Genomic DNA, 14,420 nt, shown 5'->3' with positions numbered 1-14,420 from the left:
CTTCACTCCTTTCTGTCTTCACAATTTGGGCATTTTCCTGTGCTTTGCATAAGCATAGCATGCTGTACCTCAGCGGTGTCTCTGGTGCCCGCACATAGTCCAGCCAGGGGGTCCTGGCGGGGCCACTCCACTCCACCTGCATCTCCAGCCCTGATGTGCCTCCAGGGCACATCTGCACCAGGGCACACCTGTCTCCAGGGCACACCTGACTCCAGTACACATGTCTCCATTCCACACCTGCCAACAGTGTACACCTATCTCCAGTTCACGTTGCCACCAGTGCACGCCTGTCTTCAGTGCACGTCTGTCTCATGTACAAACCTGCCACCGATGTACACCTGATTCCATACACACCTGTCTTCAGTGCTCACCTGCCCCCAGTGCGCAGCTGTTTCCAGCACAAAACTGCCTCCAGTACATAGCTGCCTCTAGGCCACACCTGTTTCTAGTGCACCTACCTCCAGGGCACACATGCCACCACTGCACACCTGCCTTCTCTGCACACTTGCCACCAGTGCACATCTGCCTCGAGTGCACACCTGCATCCAGTGTACACCTGCCGCAGGTAAACACCTGACTCCAGTGCACACCTGACTCCAGTGCACACCTACTTCAGTGCATACCTGCATGCAGTGCAGACCTGTCTCCAACACACCAGCTGCCAAGGCACACCTGCCCCCATGCACAGCTGCCTCCAGTACACACCTGTCTCCATGCACAGCTGCCTCCAGTGCACACCTGCTTTCCATGCACACCTGCTTTCCACACACTCCTGCCTCCAGTGCACAGTTGACTCCCATGCACACCTGGGCCCAGTGCACAGCTGTCTCCAGTGCACACTTGTCTTTAGCACAGACCTGTCTTCAGGACACATGTGCACCATTTTTAAGGCCTGCCCCTTTGCGTGGACTCTTCATTCAACTCCATAGATTTTGGCAGGGCCTGTGCCCCCACCACGTTCTCTCCCCAAATCCCCAGTGAAGATGAGATCTCACCCTGAGGTTGCGGAGCTGGCAGCCCTCCCACAGTGCCCACACACTGCACAGCTCTCACTCAAGTTGCCGTGAGCCTGGGTCAGGGGCATGGGCCCATTCCTGAGGCCCAGTCCAGGCAATGCTGACCAAATGAATCCTCAGGGCACCCAAGACCTCCAGCACTCAGAAAACAGGGCCAGGTGTAGTGAGGGGCAGGCGGGCGAGGAGCCCAGACTTGCAGACAGACTGTACCTCCAGCATGACCACACAGATCTGCTTGACACACTGGATGATGGCGTCCGGGGTCCCCGAGATGGTCACTGCCCGCTCTGTGGAGTTGGGCAGCATGTCCCCGGCCACCTGGACCTGGGCACCTGTGGACTGGAGAGACTGGATGTTGGATGGGGCCCTGCTGAGGTGGGCGGCGTGCACTGGAGCAACACGTCCTGACTGCCCTCGGGATGCCCACAAGGCGCTGCCTCAGGTCACCCCTCCACACCCACGGCATGCTCCGTCTGGAGTACCCGTGGGCAGCCACATCCGTCTGGCTCAGCCCACTGCTGCCAGCATGGACCTGTGTAGGAAGGCTGATGCTGGGCGGAGGGAGGGGCATCTCAGCAGACAGGTTTTTTCCCCACATATGTGGAATTATTCCTCTGTGTGGAGTTTGAGGTCCCAAAGATAGACTCCAGTCTTGGGGCCTGAACTGTATGGCCGTCTTTCCTGGAAGGAGTCAGGCCGGGGGCTTCTTTCCCTTGAGAGAGGAAGGCTTTCCTTGGGAGATGAACATGTGCGTGTGGGGTCACACCTCAGGCGACACCTCCACCCCAGTGGGTGGCTCAGCGTTCTCCCAGGCACCTCCCTGGGGGGCAGAGCCCATGTGCTGGGGCCCCGTCCTAGGAGTCAGGCCTGGGGCCTGTGCCTGACACCCACATCGGGGGTCCCCTGACCTCTCTGCTTTGTGCTCATCCCTCCCTTGTTCCCAGCTCCGTGCTGCAGGGTCAGCAGGGAGGGGGCCGGTGCTCTGCCCAGGGGTGTCCTGACTCGCCCGGCTCGCGGCCCTGGGGTGGAGGAGGAGGGCTGTTACCTCCCTGATCTCTTTGATCTTGGAGCCGCCTTTGCCAATCAGGGACCCGCACTGGCTAGCAGGGACCACCAGCCTCAGCGTCACCGGAGGCTTGCTGGTGGCCGGACTGTTGCTCATGGAGTTGATGATGTCCTGGGGAGGGAGAGGCACGCACACCACTGTGAGAGCCCAGACAAGCTCACCGTGGACTGGGGGAGGGGGCGGGCTGGGCTGGTTGCAGGGCCTGCGAGGCTGGGCCAGGCTCAGGTGACGAGGACAGGGAGGCTGGAGAACACCAGGAGACCCCCAGACAGGCCTGTCCCAGCGTCACAGTGCTGCTGTGGGGTGGGGCATGGGCCCCCAGGGTGCCCAGACTCAGGGTCTGACCTCTGACCTTCAGGCCTTGTGGGGCAGACAGGGGCCTGGACAGAGGGTGATACATTTGACAGAAAGATGGACTCCCCATCTTGGTCGTCCTCTCAGTAAAGACATCACATAACTCTAAGCAATTTCAAAAACATCAGAAACACATAAACATCTTGAGGTGTAACTCACTGGCAGATGGACACAGAAGCGCACAGGCACATAAGGTGTGCTGGTTCCCACGCCTGGGCTCCCTGTGCCCACATCTGAGCCAAGCTGCCCACCTCAGGGGTCAACTGCTGCGGACAGGGCTGAGGCCCCATGCTGCTGCCTCATTGCCAGGTGCCAGGCCTTCCCTGAGGGCTTGTGGTCTGGGGTCCAGGCCCAAGGAAACCCTCGGTGAGGGAGGTGAGCCTTGGGGAGGAGGGGCGCTGGCGTGTTAGCAGGTGGACTGGTGAGGAGGTCCCGGGGGAGGCAGAGAAGCCGAGAGGTCCCCTCGCCCAGAGCAGGGGGCCCCAGGCACCCCTTACCTCTTCAAACTTGTAGGCAATCATGGCAAAGGCCTTGAAGATGGCGTCCGTGGGGCCCGTGATGGTCACAATTCTCTCTGGGCAGTTTCCCTCTGAGATGTTGATTCTTGCCCCGCTCTGGGAGGAAGGTGAGCAAACCTCAGAAATTGGATTCAACCTACTGGGCTGGCAGCGGGCTGGGTCCTTGGGCCTACTGACCACCAGAGATGCCCACAGATTGCGGAGCCCAAACCTCAGCACTGATGACCAGTCCTATCCTAATGAGCGGGCTGTGACCTGGCCGTGACCCAGGAGGGTGCCTGAACCACCAGTGTGCACACTGGGGGCTCCCCACGGTCACCCCTCACTCTCGTCCCTGGTGTATGGGGCTCCTGATGGGTCCAGGCCTTGTGGGGCTGGATGCAGAGCTGCTAGGAGGCCCGGCCTCCACCCTCCCGCCCGCCCATGAATGGTGCTGGGCTCAGGGGGCCCACTCACCTCCTCACGCATCTTCTTCACGGTCTCTCCTTTCTGGAACAGAGGTTCAAACAAGGGAGGGGGTCACTTAGGCTTCTGCCACAGGCCCAGGAGGCCAGACACCCCAGCACTCAAAGCTGGACTCGGTGCCTGACACAGGTGACCCCCCAGCCCTCCCTTCCCCCTTGTCCAGGGCCCAGGCTGCAGGCTGGGTGGGCCTGGCCCTGCGGACCTGATGTACCTCCACGCCTGACCTGGGGACCTGCTCCACCCGGCAGGTCTGCACCCTCCTCCATCTTCACCACAGGCAAAGTGGGGACTAGGCCCATGGGCAACCCCTCAAAAAAGAGCGGCTTGTGAAAAAGAGCCTGACTCTGAGCTCTGGGGGTGCCTCCACCGTTCAGGGACCATGTGCGACCAGGGAGCCTTAAATGGAGACAGGACTCGGGGAGGGGGTCCTGGCCTACCTGCCCACAAGCATGGGCTTCCACACCAGTGCTTGCTCTCCCTGGGGGCATTTCTGTGTGAACGGACTCACTACACAGGCTGAAGGCGGGATACTGCTCCCAGGAATGACGTGAGGACTTGTATGGGTCAAACTTGGGGAGAAGGACTGGCGGCCAGAGCCCTGGGGGATGGGGTGGCCTCAGGGGAGGGCTCCCGGTGCCCGCAGGGCCAGAGAACAGGAGGTTCTGGGACAGCCTCAGGGGTGCAGCCTGAAGGCAGTGGGCAGGATTCCCGAGGGACCCTCTCTGCACGTGTGGCACACAGGTGCACACCCACCCTTAGCACGGGCACTCTGGGCCTCACTTCCCCCTAAGACCCCAAGAGAGGCAGAGTTCACTCAATAATTACCTTTCCGATAATGCTGCCAACTTCCTGTAGGAAAGGAAGCACAGAGAGGTGATGTCAGAGAGCAGAGGGAGCAGGCCGCCTGTGGCAGGCGTGGGAGACGGCCCATCGGCCGGGACTCGAGCGGCAGGGGAGGCCAGCGGCCAGGAGGGGGCAGGCGGTGGGCTGCCCTGCCTCTGACAGACAGACAAAGAGAATGGCGGCTGCCTTCTCGACAGACATTGGCAGGTGTTACTTGTGCACTTAGGCCTCAAGGGAGCCTGCAAGAAACAGGTGAAGGTAAAATCTCCCTCCATGACCTTGCGATGTAAAAATTTAGTGATATTACTATTTGACCTTTTTTAAAAAGGTAGAACATTTGCAAAGGCCTTCCCAGGTGGCTCAGTGGTAAAAAAATAAAATAAAAACCCGCCTGCCAATGCAGGAGATGCAAGAGATGAGGGTTCAAACCCTGGATTGGGAAGATCCCCTGGAGAAGGAAATGGCTAGCCACTCCATTGGCCTGGAGAATTCTTGCTTGGAGAATCCCATGGACAGAGCAGCCTGGTGGACTATCGTCTATGGGTCGCAAAGAGTCAAATGCAATTGAGCGACTGAACATGCGCACGCGCGCGCAGACACACACACAGAGAACATTGAAAGATGTCTGAACACGCTGTCCTAATTTTAAAGCCTGGGGCCCATGATGGTTTAGATATGCTCATGGCCAGGATTGCCCATCATGGCACCTCCTTACCCAGGACAAACCCTCAGGCCCCGCTGGGCAGCCCCACCCAAGGTTAGCTTCAGGGAGCAGCTTCCACAATTAAACTCATCTTCCTTGTTCCAGCGAAGCCCTCAGCAATGACAGTGTCCTGGGGCAGACTCTGGGAGGGTCTGTGCTATGCGGCCACGGTGGGGGCTGTGTGCAGCGGGGGCGGCCAGGCGCTGGGTTGGGGCTCCCTTGGTGGTCGGGGTACCTCACCTCCCAGGGCAAGGTTGGGTGCTCGCTGTGCCAGCTGCTGCTGGAAGTGGGATGTGTAACTGACCTCAGACTGCCCTCTGCGGTACACACCCAGCCTCCGACAACCTTAACCAAATGTCAGCCCACCCCGGGAGTGGGCAGGTGGTCACCCTTCCTTCATCACAGAAAGGGGGGTGCCAGGTGTGAGCTCCAGCTTCCAGAGAGCTAGGGAGAGCAGGGCCTCGGGCATGAGGCCAGCCTCTGTGGCCCCAGGTTCCTCCTGCTGCCCACATGGACGGACCACAGAGCCAGGATGCATCTGTGTGGCTGGACTGGAGTTGGGGGTGTGAGCTCAGGGGCACGGCACAGAGATAAACATGGAAAGCAGTAGTGTATAAATGTGCACAGACACACACGCATATACACAAACACACCTTCCCCAGCCCTGCCTGGGATCCACAGAAGCCTGAGAGCCATGAACACCCCCGTGCGCCCATACCTGGGCTTCTAAGGCCACCCCAACAGCCTCACTCAGGGGAGTCGGGGTCTCTGGGCCAGTTCCAGAAGCAGCAGGAAAGTGGGATGAGCGATAGCGGTGTTCTACGCCAGAGGGGGTGCTGTCAGAACGGTGCGACCCCCACGGCCAAGTCACGGGCAACAAGAGCATCAGCGCCAGTGATGGCAGGACAGGGACGGTGGGGTGACAGGGGCAAACAGGAGCCCCACGTCCAGGAGCTGCGAGTGAAGTGAGCGGGCACACTGGTGGCCACGCAGCCCCTCACCGGCCGCCAGCAAGGACCCCTGATGACCATGGAGGGGGCAGGGAGGTGCCCGCAGGCACCCCCACCAAGTGACACCCTGAAGTCTGAGCTCTGATGGGAAGGCTTCTGGGTCACTCCTGCCAACAGTGAGGAAACAGCAGAAAAGGCCAACATGAAGGAGTGAGGGACACTGTTTCTACAAAAGAGCTGCATGCGAACCCGAAGGCAAAAGGCACAGGGAGTGTGGGGAGCGCTGGGTGAAGGGAAGCCCTGGGGTGACAGGCTGCGGGCACAAGTAGGGGGGGTGTCAGTCAGCGTGCTGACCTGGAGGAGAGCGCCCTGGCATGAAGGACACCCACGAGGTGGCAGGGCTGGGGCAGCAGCGTGGCCCAGGCACGAGAGGCTCCGGGAGGAGCAGACGTGGGAGGGCGAGGCAAGTTCCCGATCACGTGGAATTGCAAGAAGCCTGGCTCGGAACTGAGCCCCTGCGTGGGCAGGCTCCACTTCCCTCAGGCCCGTACCTTTCCATGCATCAGCAGGCGGATGGTCAGCGTCACGTTCAGGCCGCCTTCCGAGACCTTGGACTCCATCTTTCTTCCAAAATGCAGCTGGGGGTGGTGGCTCAGGGTGCCGAGGGCGCCGTCAGGAAGGACAGATGGGGCCCAGATGGTGTCACCTGGTGAGGGAAGGCTCATGTCAGGGGTCAGATCTGCACCATGGGGCCAGGTCGAGGCTAGGCTACAGCCTCCCACACTGTTGGGGCGAAAGGCGGGGCTCTGAGCAGAAGGATCCGGGGCACCCAGCCACAGGAGGGAGGGAAGGGCGCCCCAGGATTCGCACTGTGGGCCCTGCAGGGGCTGCAAGCACATGGGGGACAGGTCCCAGGGAAAGGCCACCAGGGATTGACCTGGCCTGCCCATTAGCGCAGGGCCCTGGGTCTCAGTGTCATCTCGTGACGAGGGCCCGTGAGTGGCTGGAGGGGAAGGGGTGACCCCGTCAGCCTGGGGACCTCCATGTGCGGGGAGTGTCTGCTCTGCTGCCACCTTGGCTCTGCCCACTGCCCAATACACCAGGGCCAGAACCCTCCCTTCAGCCTTAAGAAACTTGGAGACCACAGATCCGTGTCCCTGTAGGTCTCGAGTTGCGACTCCTTAGCTATCCTCATTTCTAAAATGGATTCGTCTCCACTAACCAAACTGTGAAATTGCTGAGTGTGCCCACTTTACCAAGTTTTCAGAAAATGCTTTACATCCGGTATCACGGTCCGCTCACTGTATACTTCCCGCAGAGCCCTGGGTCAGCACCTCACCCTCCAGGCAACATTCAGGCTCCGGTATAAGACCACAGACAAGGGGCGGTCACAGGCACGGGAGCTGAAGGATGGGGACAGCGCACCATGTGTGCAGGGGACTCGGCTGAGGGAACTCGGCCTGACTGCGGAGGACAGAGCTGAACACCTCCCCCCAGTCAAGGTGGGCACAGAGCCCAGGTCTGGGGGACAGGCCACCTCCCGCAGGATGTAGAGCGGCCACAGGAGACCAGTGATGAGTACTGGAAGGAGGTCAGGGAGGCAAGGGCAGAATCAGGCAGTCAGTGTGGGGAGGGGACTCTTGGAACAAAGGGATGAGAGGCAGTGCGACCGGTGGGGACGGGTCAGGAGGGGCCGGGTGCTGGGGCCTTTCGGGAGCGCCAGCAGGTGTCTCTGTGCCCGTGTCTGTGGGGTGCACGGGTGGCGGCTGGCGCAGAGGGAAGGCTTCGGCCAAGCAGCAGATACAGGGTTCTGACAGCACAGCACAACTTGGTGGACAGAAGGTGGGGGAAGGCCAGGCGGGAGGACCATGCCAGATGACTGGCCTGGGGCCGGGCCCCAGGGGTTCCACAAAAAGCCCAGGAGAGGACCAGGAGGAGCCTCGCTCACCAGAGAGGTGGGCAGAGCTGCCAGGTGACAGAGGACAAGCCCCCCTCGCTGGGGGACATGCCGCCTGCCCGCCCACAGGAGCAGAGGTCCTGAGACAGCTGGTGCACGGTGATGTAACACGGCAGCGTGTAAACACATCGCCTTCACACACTCACGTGCTCTGTCTTAACTGACCAGTACGGAAGCCACCGACCACTCGGGGTTACTGACACTGAAATAAAAACCTCACTGGCCAGGTCTGAGCAACCAGCCTTGCATGCTGGCACTGTGTCTGAGGGCGGGGAGGGTGCTTCGTCTCTGCAGAGCTCTGGACGGGGCAGGCAGCAGGGCAGGGGTAAGAAGGACCCAGAAAGGAGGGGATGGTCTCGTTCAAAGGATCACAGTGGTGCCAAACAGACCTACTTCCCGCCGGGCGGACACCCCGCAGCAACCCCACTCAGTCTCCCCGAGCTCGGGGTGTGCACATAGGCACCCACGAGGGCAGAGGGCAGCCAGGCACCCACAAACCATCAGAGGGCAGTCAGGTAGGCACCCAGGCACCCACAAACCAGCAGAGGGCAGTCAGATAGGCACCCAGGCACACACAAACCAGCAAGGGCGGCCAGGCCAGCAACGCGCCTCCGCCTCCTGTATAATTAGAATCACCTCCTCTGGGGGCGGACAGCAGGGCCCTGGGGCCATCTGTTATGTAAATGTTCCAACCACGGAGGAGAAAGTGGGTCAGCGAGTGCCAGGGGTGCTCCAGGCTGCGGGCTGTCAACCGCCATCCATCACACGCGCCAGTGAGTGCCAGCCTGCCTCACGTGCCAGGAGCGGGCATCCCAGGCCTCGCCTCCGTGGACTGCTGCAGACAGGAGCAGCCCCAGGAGCCGATAAGGCCACTGGGGGCACCCTCGACCTTGAAGAGCTAGCCCTGCGCCACAGGGAAGGCAGGACTCTCTATCCTCGGACTGCTCCACCAGGCTCGGGATGCCTCCCACCTGAGACCGCCCCACGTGCCAGCCTCGCTCCCACCCCTGTGGCTGCCAGGGGTGCTTGGCAAGAAGCAGCAGCCGCACCCCTAGGGGTCCAGCCGGACGCCTGGGTCATCAGAGAGCCCTCCCCGCGCTGGGTGTTCAGAAACTGGTAGATCCTGGCAAGGACCCCTCCTTCCATCCTCCCCACACTGGGGATTTAATGCATTTTATTCCATTTGATGAGAGGAAGAGGAGAAGCAGACATGGCCCCCATGAGGCCTGGCAGGGCCTCTTCTCGCCCCCCGGGAGCCTGTCCAGCAGTGGTCTAAATGCTGCTTTGTGCTGACACCACTCACAACGCTTGAGTCCAGGTCTCACCCTGCACCCCCACAGGGCACCTGATTTCTGACGGATACCCTCATCCTGGCTCTTGTCTTCAAGTTCTGCTTGGGCTTGAGATTGGGCGCACGGGGGCAGGGTTCCATTTACTCCTCTTTTCTAGTGTCCTTGCGTGTACATGGATGGTCGCCCGCCAGGCTCCTTCGTCCGTGGGATTTTCCAGGCAAGAATACTGGAGTGGATTGCCATTTCCTACTCCAGGGGATCTTCCTGGCCCAGGGATCGAACCCATCTCTCCTGCAACTCCTGCACTGGCAGGCGGACTCTTCACCACTGAGCCGCCTGGGAAGCCCTTTCTAGTAGCCTTTAGAAAGAAGGAAATGGCATGGACTTAAAGTCTTACTTTTTGCCTAAATGTTTAGTTCTATAAACGGCTCTCTGCGTGTGGCTTTAGCTGCCTGCCCCAAATGTTTATATTTGTGCTCTTTGTCCACTCATGGGAACATACTTTCAAATTTCTCTTATGATTTCTTTTTTTGATTCATGAGATATTTTGAAATGTGTTACTGAATTTTCAAATATTTGGAGATGTTCTAGATGGTGTCCTATTGATTTCGAATTTAATTCTGTTATGGTTGGACAGCATACCTTGTAATACTTGAGATATTCTAAGTTTATGGGGGACTTGCTTATGGACCAGAATGTGGTCTGTCTCTGGTCTGTGTCTAGTTGGGCCATTCCACATAAAGCCAGAATGACTGCAACACTCTTCTGTCCATCGCTGAACAGCGGTCTTAACCTGGGTGGAGTGTTCCACAGACTCGATCAGAGCAAGGATGGCTGCGATGCTCTTCTGTCCATTGCTGAGCAGGAATCTTGACCTGCAGGGGGTGTTCCACAGACTCGATTAGAGCATGGATGGCTGTGATGTCCATCGCTGAGCAGGGAGCTTGGCATCTCTGACTGTCAGCGTGGATTCGTCTGTTTCTCCTGCAGTTCTAGCTTTTTTTTGTTTTATGTATTTTAGGCTCCACCATTAGCATCGTAACCTTTAGTACGGTTATGTTCTGTGAATGAAGTGACCCCCGGATCATGATGAGAGATCCTCCTTTATCTCTGGTAATATTCTTGACTCCAAAATTTACTTTGTTATTAACATAGACACCTGACCTTACTAATCACTAGTGTTAGCATGGAGTCTCTTCTTCCATCTCTTATTTTTCATTTGTCTTTATATTCAAAGTGAGCTTCTTGTGGGCAGCGTATGGTTGGTCCTTATTTTTATCCTTTTTGATGATGTGCCTTTTGACCAGGGGTGTTGAGACCGTCTGTGTGACTGTTGCTGTGGGGGCTTCAGTCTGTCACCCCCCCGTCTGTCCTTTGTTCCCTGGGCCCACTTTTCCTCTGCCCTGTTTTGGACGAATGGCACATCCGTCATGATTCCACCTCTTTGTTCTCTTACCAGTCACCACTCTGGGTCTTTTCATCCAGGGGGCGGCTTCAGGGCCTGTGCACAGACGCTGGACCTGACTCAGTCCCTGGGCTGCAGCCTCGCCGCCAGACGGGCGCAGGATAGCCCCACAGCACGGTGCCTGCCTCTTTCGGCCTCTGCGCTGTTACTGCCACACGTCTGTTATAGATCCCACAGCACTTTGTTTTTAAGTGCAAGCAGTCAACTCCCTTTGAAAGGGATTTGGATAATAATAAAAGTGTCTCTCATGCTCACCCGCGTGGCCATGCCATCATTTTCCTTCTGCCGTAAGAATCCCCCCGTGTATCTGGTCGGGCAGGTCTGCCGGGGATGTGTTCTCAGCTCTGGAGCATCTGGACAGCATTACGCCGCCATCTCCGGAAGCCTGTCTCATCTGGCGCGTATCCCAGGTGGACAGGGCTCCCTGCACCCGACCTGCACACTGTCCGAGGGGAGGGTCTGTCGCAGTCTCCCTTTGTCCTTTGACAGGAAAGCCCTCCTCTCGAGCACATTTAAAGGCGCTTCTCTTCGTCACTGGTTTTGATTATGATGTGCTTTGTGTTTTGGGTTCTTGGGGCCTCACTGAACTTCTTGGATCTGGGGTCTTAGAATTTCCATCAAATTGGAAAAACTGCAGCTGTGTTTTGCAAGCACATTCTTTGCCCTGCGCTGTGCAGGCCCCTGGCAGGCATGCTGGGCTGTGCTCTCCCTTGGTCCCTAGGCTCACTCCGAGGCTCTGCTCCTGCCTCGGACTCACTTGTCTGCCGCCCTGCACGCCCCCAGAACATCCAGAGCATGTGTCATCTCAGCGCTGCTGTGTCACCTCCAGAAATGCAGCCTGGCTGCTCTTCCCTGCCCCCCACGTCTCCACCGGACACACTCGATTTCCCGAACACAGGCTGCAGTCACAGGGACGATGTCAGTGCCTGTGCCTGGGTTGTATAACCGTCGTCCTTCCTGGGTTTAGGGCTGAGCAGGGAAGGTCACCCTGACATCATATGACGGTGACAAGAGCTCTGGCCGTGTGGTCATGGGGTGAGTACCCAGGGGCGCCCGGTCACTTCCAGGGGCAGCACAGCCCACACCCCACCAGCCAGGGTGAAGGAGACCCCAGTGCTGCCTTGGACGAGCACTGTCTCCATGACCCTGTCTCCAAACCATGTGGCTCCTCCCAACCCAGGACGTGGACCCTCAGCGTGGCTGGGGCACCTCCTCGGCTCAGTCCCAACTGTAAGGAAATTGTCCAAATTGACCCCCACCCCGTGCTCAGAAGACACAAATCCACTTTGACCACTTTGCTTTGCTCCTCTGCTCGGGGACATGTGTCACCTTACCCCCTGATGCAAAGCCTGAGGCCAGAGTTAAGGAAAGGGTGACCCCAGGGACAAGGCTGGCTGGTGATGGGAATCCACTGCATGCCCCCACCCCACAACCAGATCTCACGTTTGCTCCGGCCTCTCCTGTGCAGAAAGCCTGTGGCGCCCAGCACAGCCCCCAGCATCCCCGTCGGGGTCGCCCAGCATGGGGCAGGGACACTCCACGTCTGTGGCGTCTGAGGGAGGGCTCGGGCTGCCCTGCTGTGGGCCCCGCACCCAGGTCGCTGAGGTGCTCCATCCGCCTGTGAGAGTTCCCCTGGCCTTTCTTGATGCCAGGCTGGGAGAACTGGGAAGAAGGACAGGGCAGGTTTCCTGGGACTGTGATCCCGTGCCCACAGGACATCTCACGCACTCATGTGCCCTTCCCTCGAGGACGCCGGGGCCACAGCTGGGTGTGTGGGCCGAGGAGCGTATCCAGCAGCCATTTCCAAGTCCTGCACTACCACTGCAGGGGGAGACAGACCGGGGAGCAGAGGGGGAGGGGTCCCCAGCGCTGACTGTCTCCCAGAGCAGAGTTTGGGGGCTGGGGGAGAGGCTGAGGGGACCCTGGGTGGGCAGATGCAGTCCCACTTTCGCCCACGGCTGGTCCAGGCTGCTGAGTCTGCCTGAGAGAAAGGCCGCCTGAGGCTGAGGAGCCCGCTGAGCCCGGCACACCCCCTCACTCAGGACTGGGCGGGTCAGGGCGGAGGGCAGAGTCCCATCAGTTTCCAAGCAGACCCCAGGCTTTTGTGTGACTGGACTCCTCTCCCGTCACAGGACACACACAGGGAGCGGGGGCTGTCTGTGCTGCTACCCCTGGGGGGCGGGGGCTGGCAGCTGACCAGTACGCTCCTCTCTCCCCTCCGCTGGCCCCGGCTGCCCCGCGGAGCTTTCCAGTCTGCATTCACCCACCCCAACTGCTCCATGTCCAAGGAGGAAGCAGGCCAGAGAGGTACATTCAGGAAGCAAGCACGTAAGGCCCATTCTACACTGGAACTTGGTCATCGTCACAGTACTGTTCTGTTCACGCATGTGAAATGCATTCACTTACATTTCACTTAAAACTCTGGTGGATTTCAGAAGTCAGCGTCAGGGGGTGGTTGGCTCTGGGTGAACGCCTGAAGCTGCATTTAGGAGGCCAGCAGGAGGGTGAAGTTACACGTGATGCCACACAGCTGGTCACCGCAGAGGATGATCCTGTCACTGAGCAGCCACCCCCAATGGGAAGGAACCCGAGAAAGCCTGCTGATGGCCCCTCCAGGGACACCCGCCTGGCGGAGCCACACGGCCCACCCCACTGAGGCCTCTCCCTGCTGGGAGTGTGTCATACCTCTGGGTATGACAGAGGACATGCATCAAAGGCCAGTCCCCGGACCAGTGCCAGCTGCTCTCGCCCCTGCTCTTTCCTCCACGAATGCATACATGCAAGATGCAGATTGAAATTTGCCTTGTAGGAACTGGTAATTAATAACTTTGTTAATTCAACACATATTCCCTGGCCATGACTAAGCTCCAGGCATTGTGCTGACCTAAAAAGAGGAGTAAACAGGAGGAAGGGCCTGTCAGGAAACCCTTATCGTGACACAGGAGCCAGAGGAACTGGAGGAGGGCTGGGCCCAGAGAGCAGGGAAATCCCCTCCCCCAGTGTGGGGCCCCCTGAGAGGCAGTCCCCAGTCAGCATGAGACCCCAGGCAGCAACTGGGGGCTGGGCGCACTCCTGGGGAAGCGCTGAGAAGGACTGTTGATTGGAATCCCAGAATGCCCCGGAGGCAGCAGCTACACAGGCCGTCCCATCCCAGGAAAGGGGTGGAGCTATGAGGTTCACGGCTGGGAAAGGAGATCCCCCCACCGGCATTCCAGGGCTCCCTGCTGGCCCAGGGCTCGCCTGGCCTCCTATAGTGACAGCACCTAGGCTAACAGAGCATCTGTGGTGACAGAACAAGGAGGCATCGGCAGTGAGCAGGGTGCGTGTGCCGCCCCTTGGGGCCTGACTCAAGAAACCCAGGTGGCTCCAGAGGCTGCAGTTATGGCTCTCCAGACTCCTCTTGAGCAAAGCCGTGTTCAGGAGCCACTGGTCCTAATTCCTACCCAACTCTCCCTTCCTTCCATCTGCCAGGAATTTTGGGAGGCTGCCAGCAATAGGAACCAACTAGCCACAGAACCCAGGGCCTGCTCTTCTTCTTTGTGAAAGAGATCACCAGGGGCGGTGAGCTGGGAGTCGGGTGGTAGGTGGTGGGTGAGGAAGAGGGGGCAATGCCTCCTTCCATGAGCAGAACCTATTAGTTATACATATATAATGCAATACCGAGGCAATCACTGAAGAGCTGCCAAAGGGACACTCAAGAACACGATCAATAGATCAAAATGGAATCATTAAAAATGTTGGGTTACCCACAGAAAGGCAGGAGATAAGGAAACGGAGAAACAAACAGGGAG

At 58.9% G+C, this 14,420-nt stretch overlaps 1 protein-coding gene across 16 annotated transcripts in view; it reads right to left on the bottom strand.

Annotated features, from left to right (window-relative positions):
- PCBP3 (poly(rC) binding protein 3) overlaps positions 1 to 14,420 on the bottom strand; it is a 229,965-nt gene that overhangs the window by 20,942 nt on the left and 194,603 nt on the right. For all 16 annotated transcript variants that reach the window (XM_070796215.1, XM_070796190.1, XM_070796223.1 and 13 more), the window contains 6 exons: positions 6,467 to 6,621; positions 4,245 to 4,268; positions 3,411 to 3,443; positions 2,934 to 3,050; positions 2,062 to 2,193; positions 1,227 to 1,355 (listed from right to left, as the gene is read on the bottom strand). In XM_070796215.1, the coding sequence (XP_070652316.1) occupies positions 1,227 to 1,355; positions 2,062 to 2,193; positions 2,934 to 3,050; positions 3,411 to 3,443; positions 4,245 to 4,268; positions 6,467 to 6,621 (590 nt within the window). The remainder of the gene's footprint in view (positions 1 to 1,226; positions 1,356 to 2,061; positions 2,194 to 2,933; positions 3,051 to 3,410; positions 3,444 to 4,244; positions 4,269 to 6,466; positions 6,622 to 14,420) is intronic.

This window comes from Bos indicus, chromosome 1, assembly GCF_029378745.1.
Source record: "Bos indicus isolate NIAB-ARS_2022 breed Sahiwal x Tharparkar chromosome 1, NIAB-ARS_B.indTharparkar_mat_pri_1.0, whole genome shotgun sequence".
Classification (NCBI taxonomy): domain Eukaryota; kingdom Metazoa; phylum Chordata; class Mammalia; order Artiodactyla; family Bovidae; genus Bos; species Bos indicus.
Note: the sequence above shows the minus strand (reverse complement) of the source record. Positions and strands in the feature narration are given on the sequence as shown.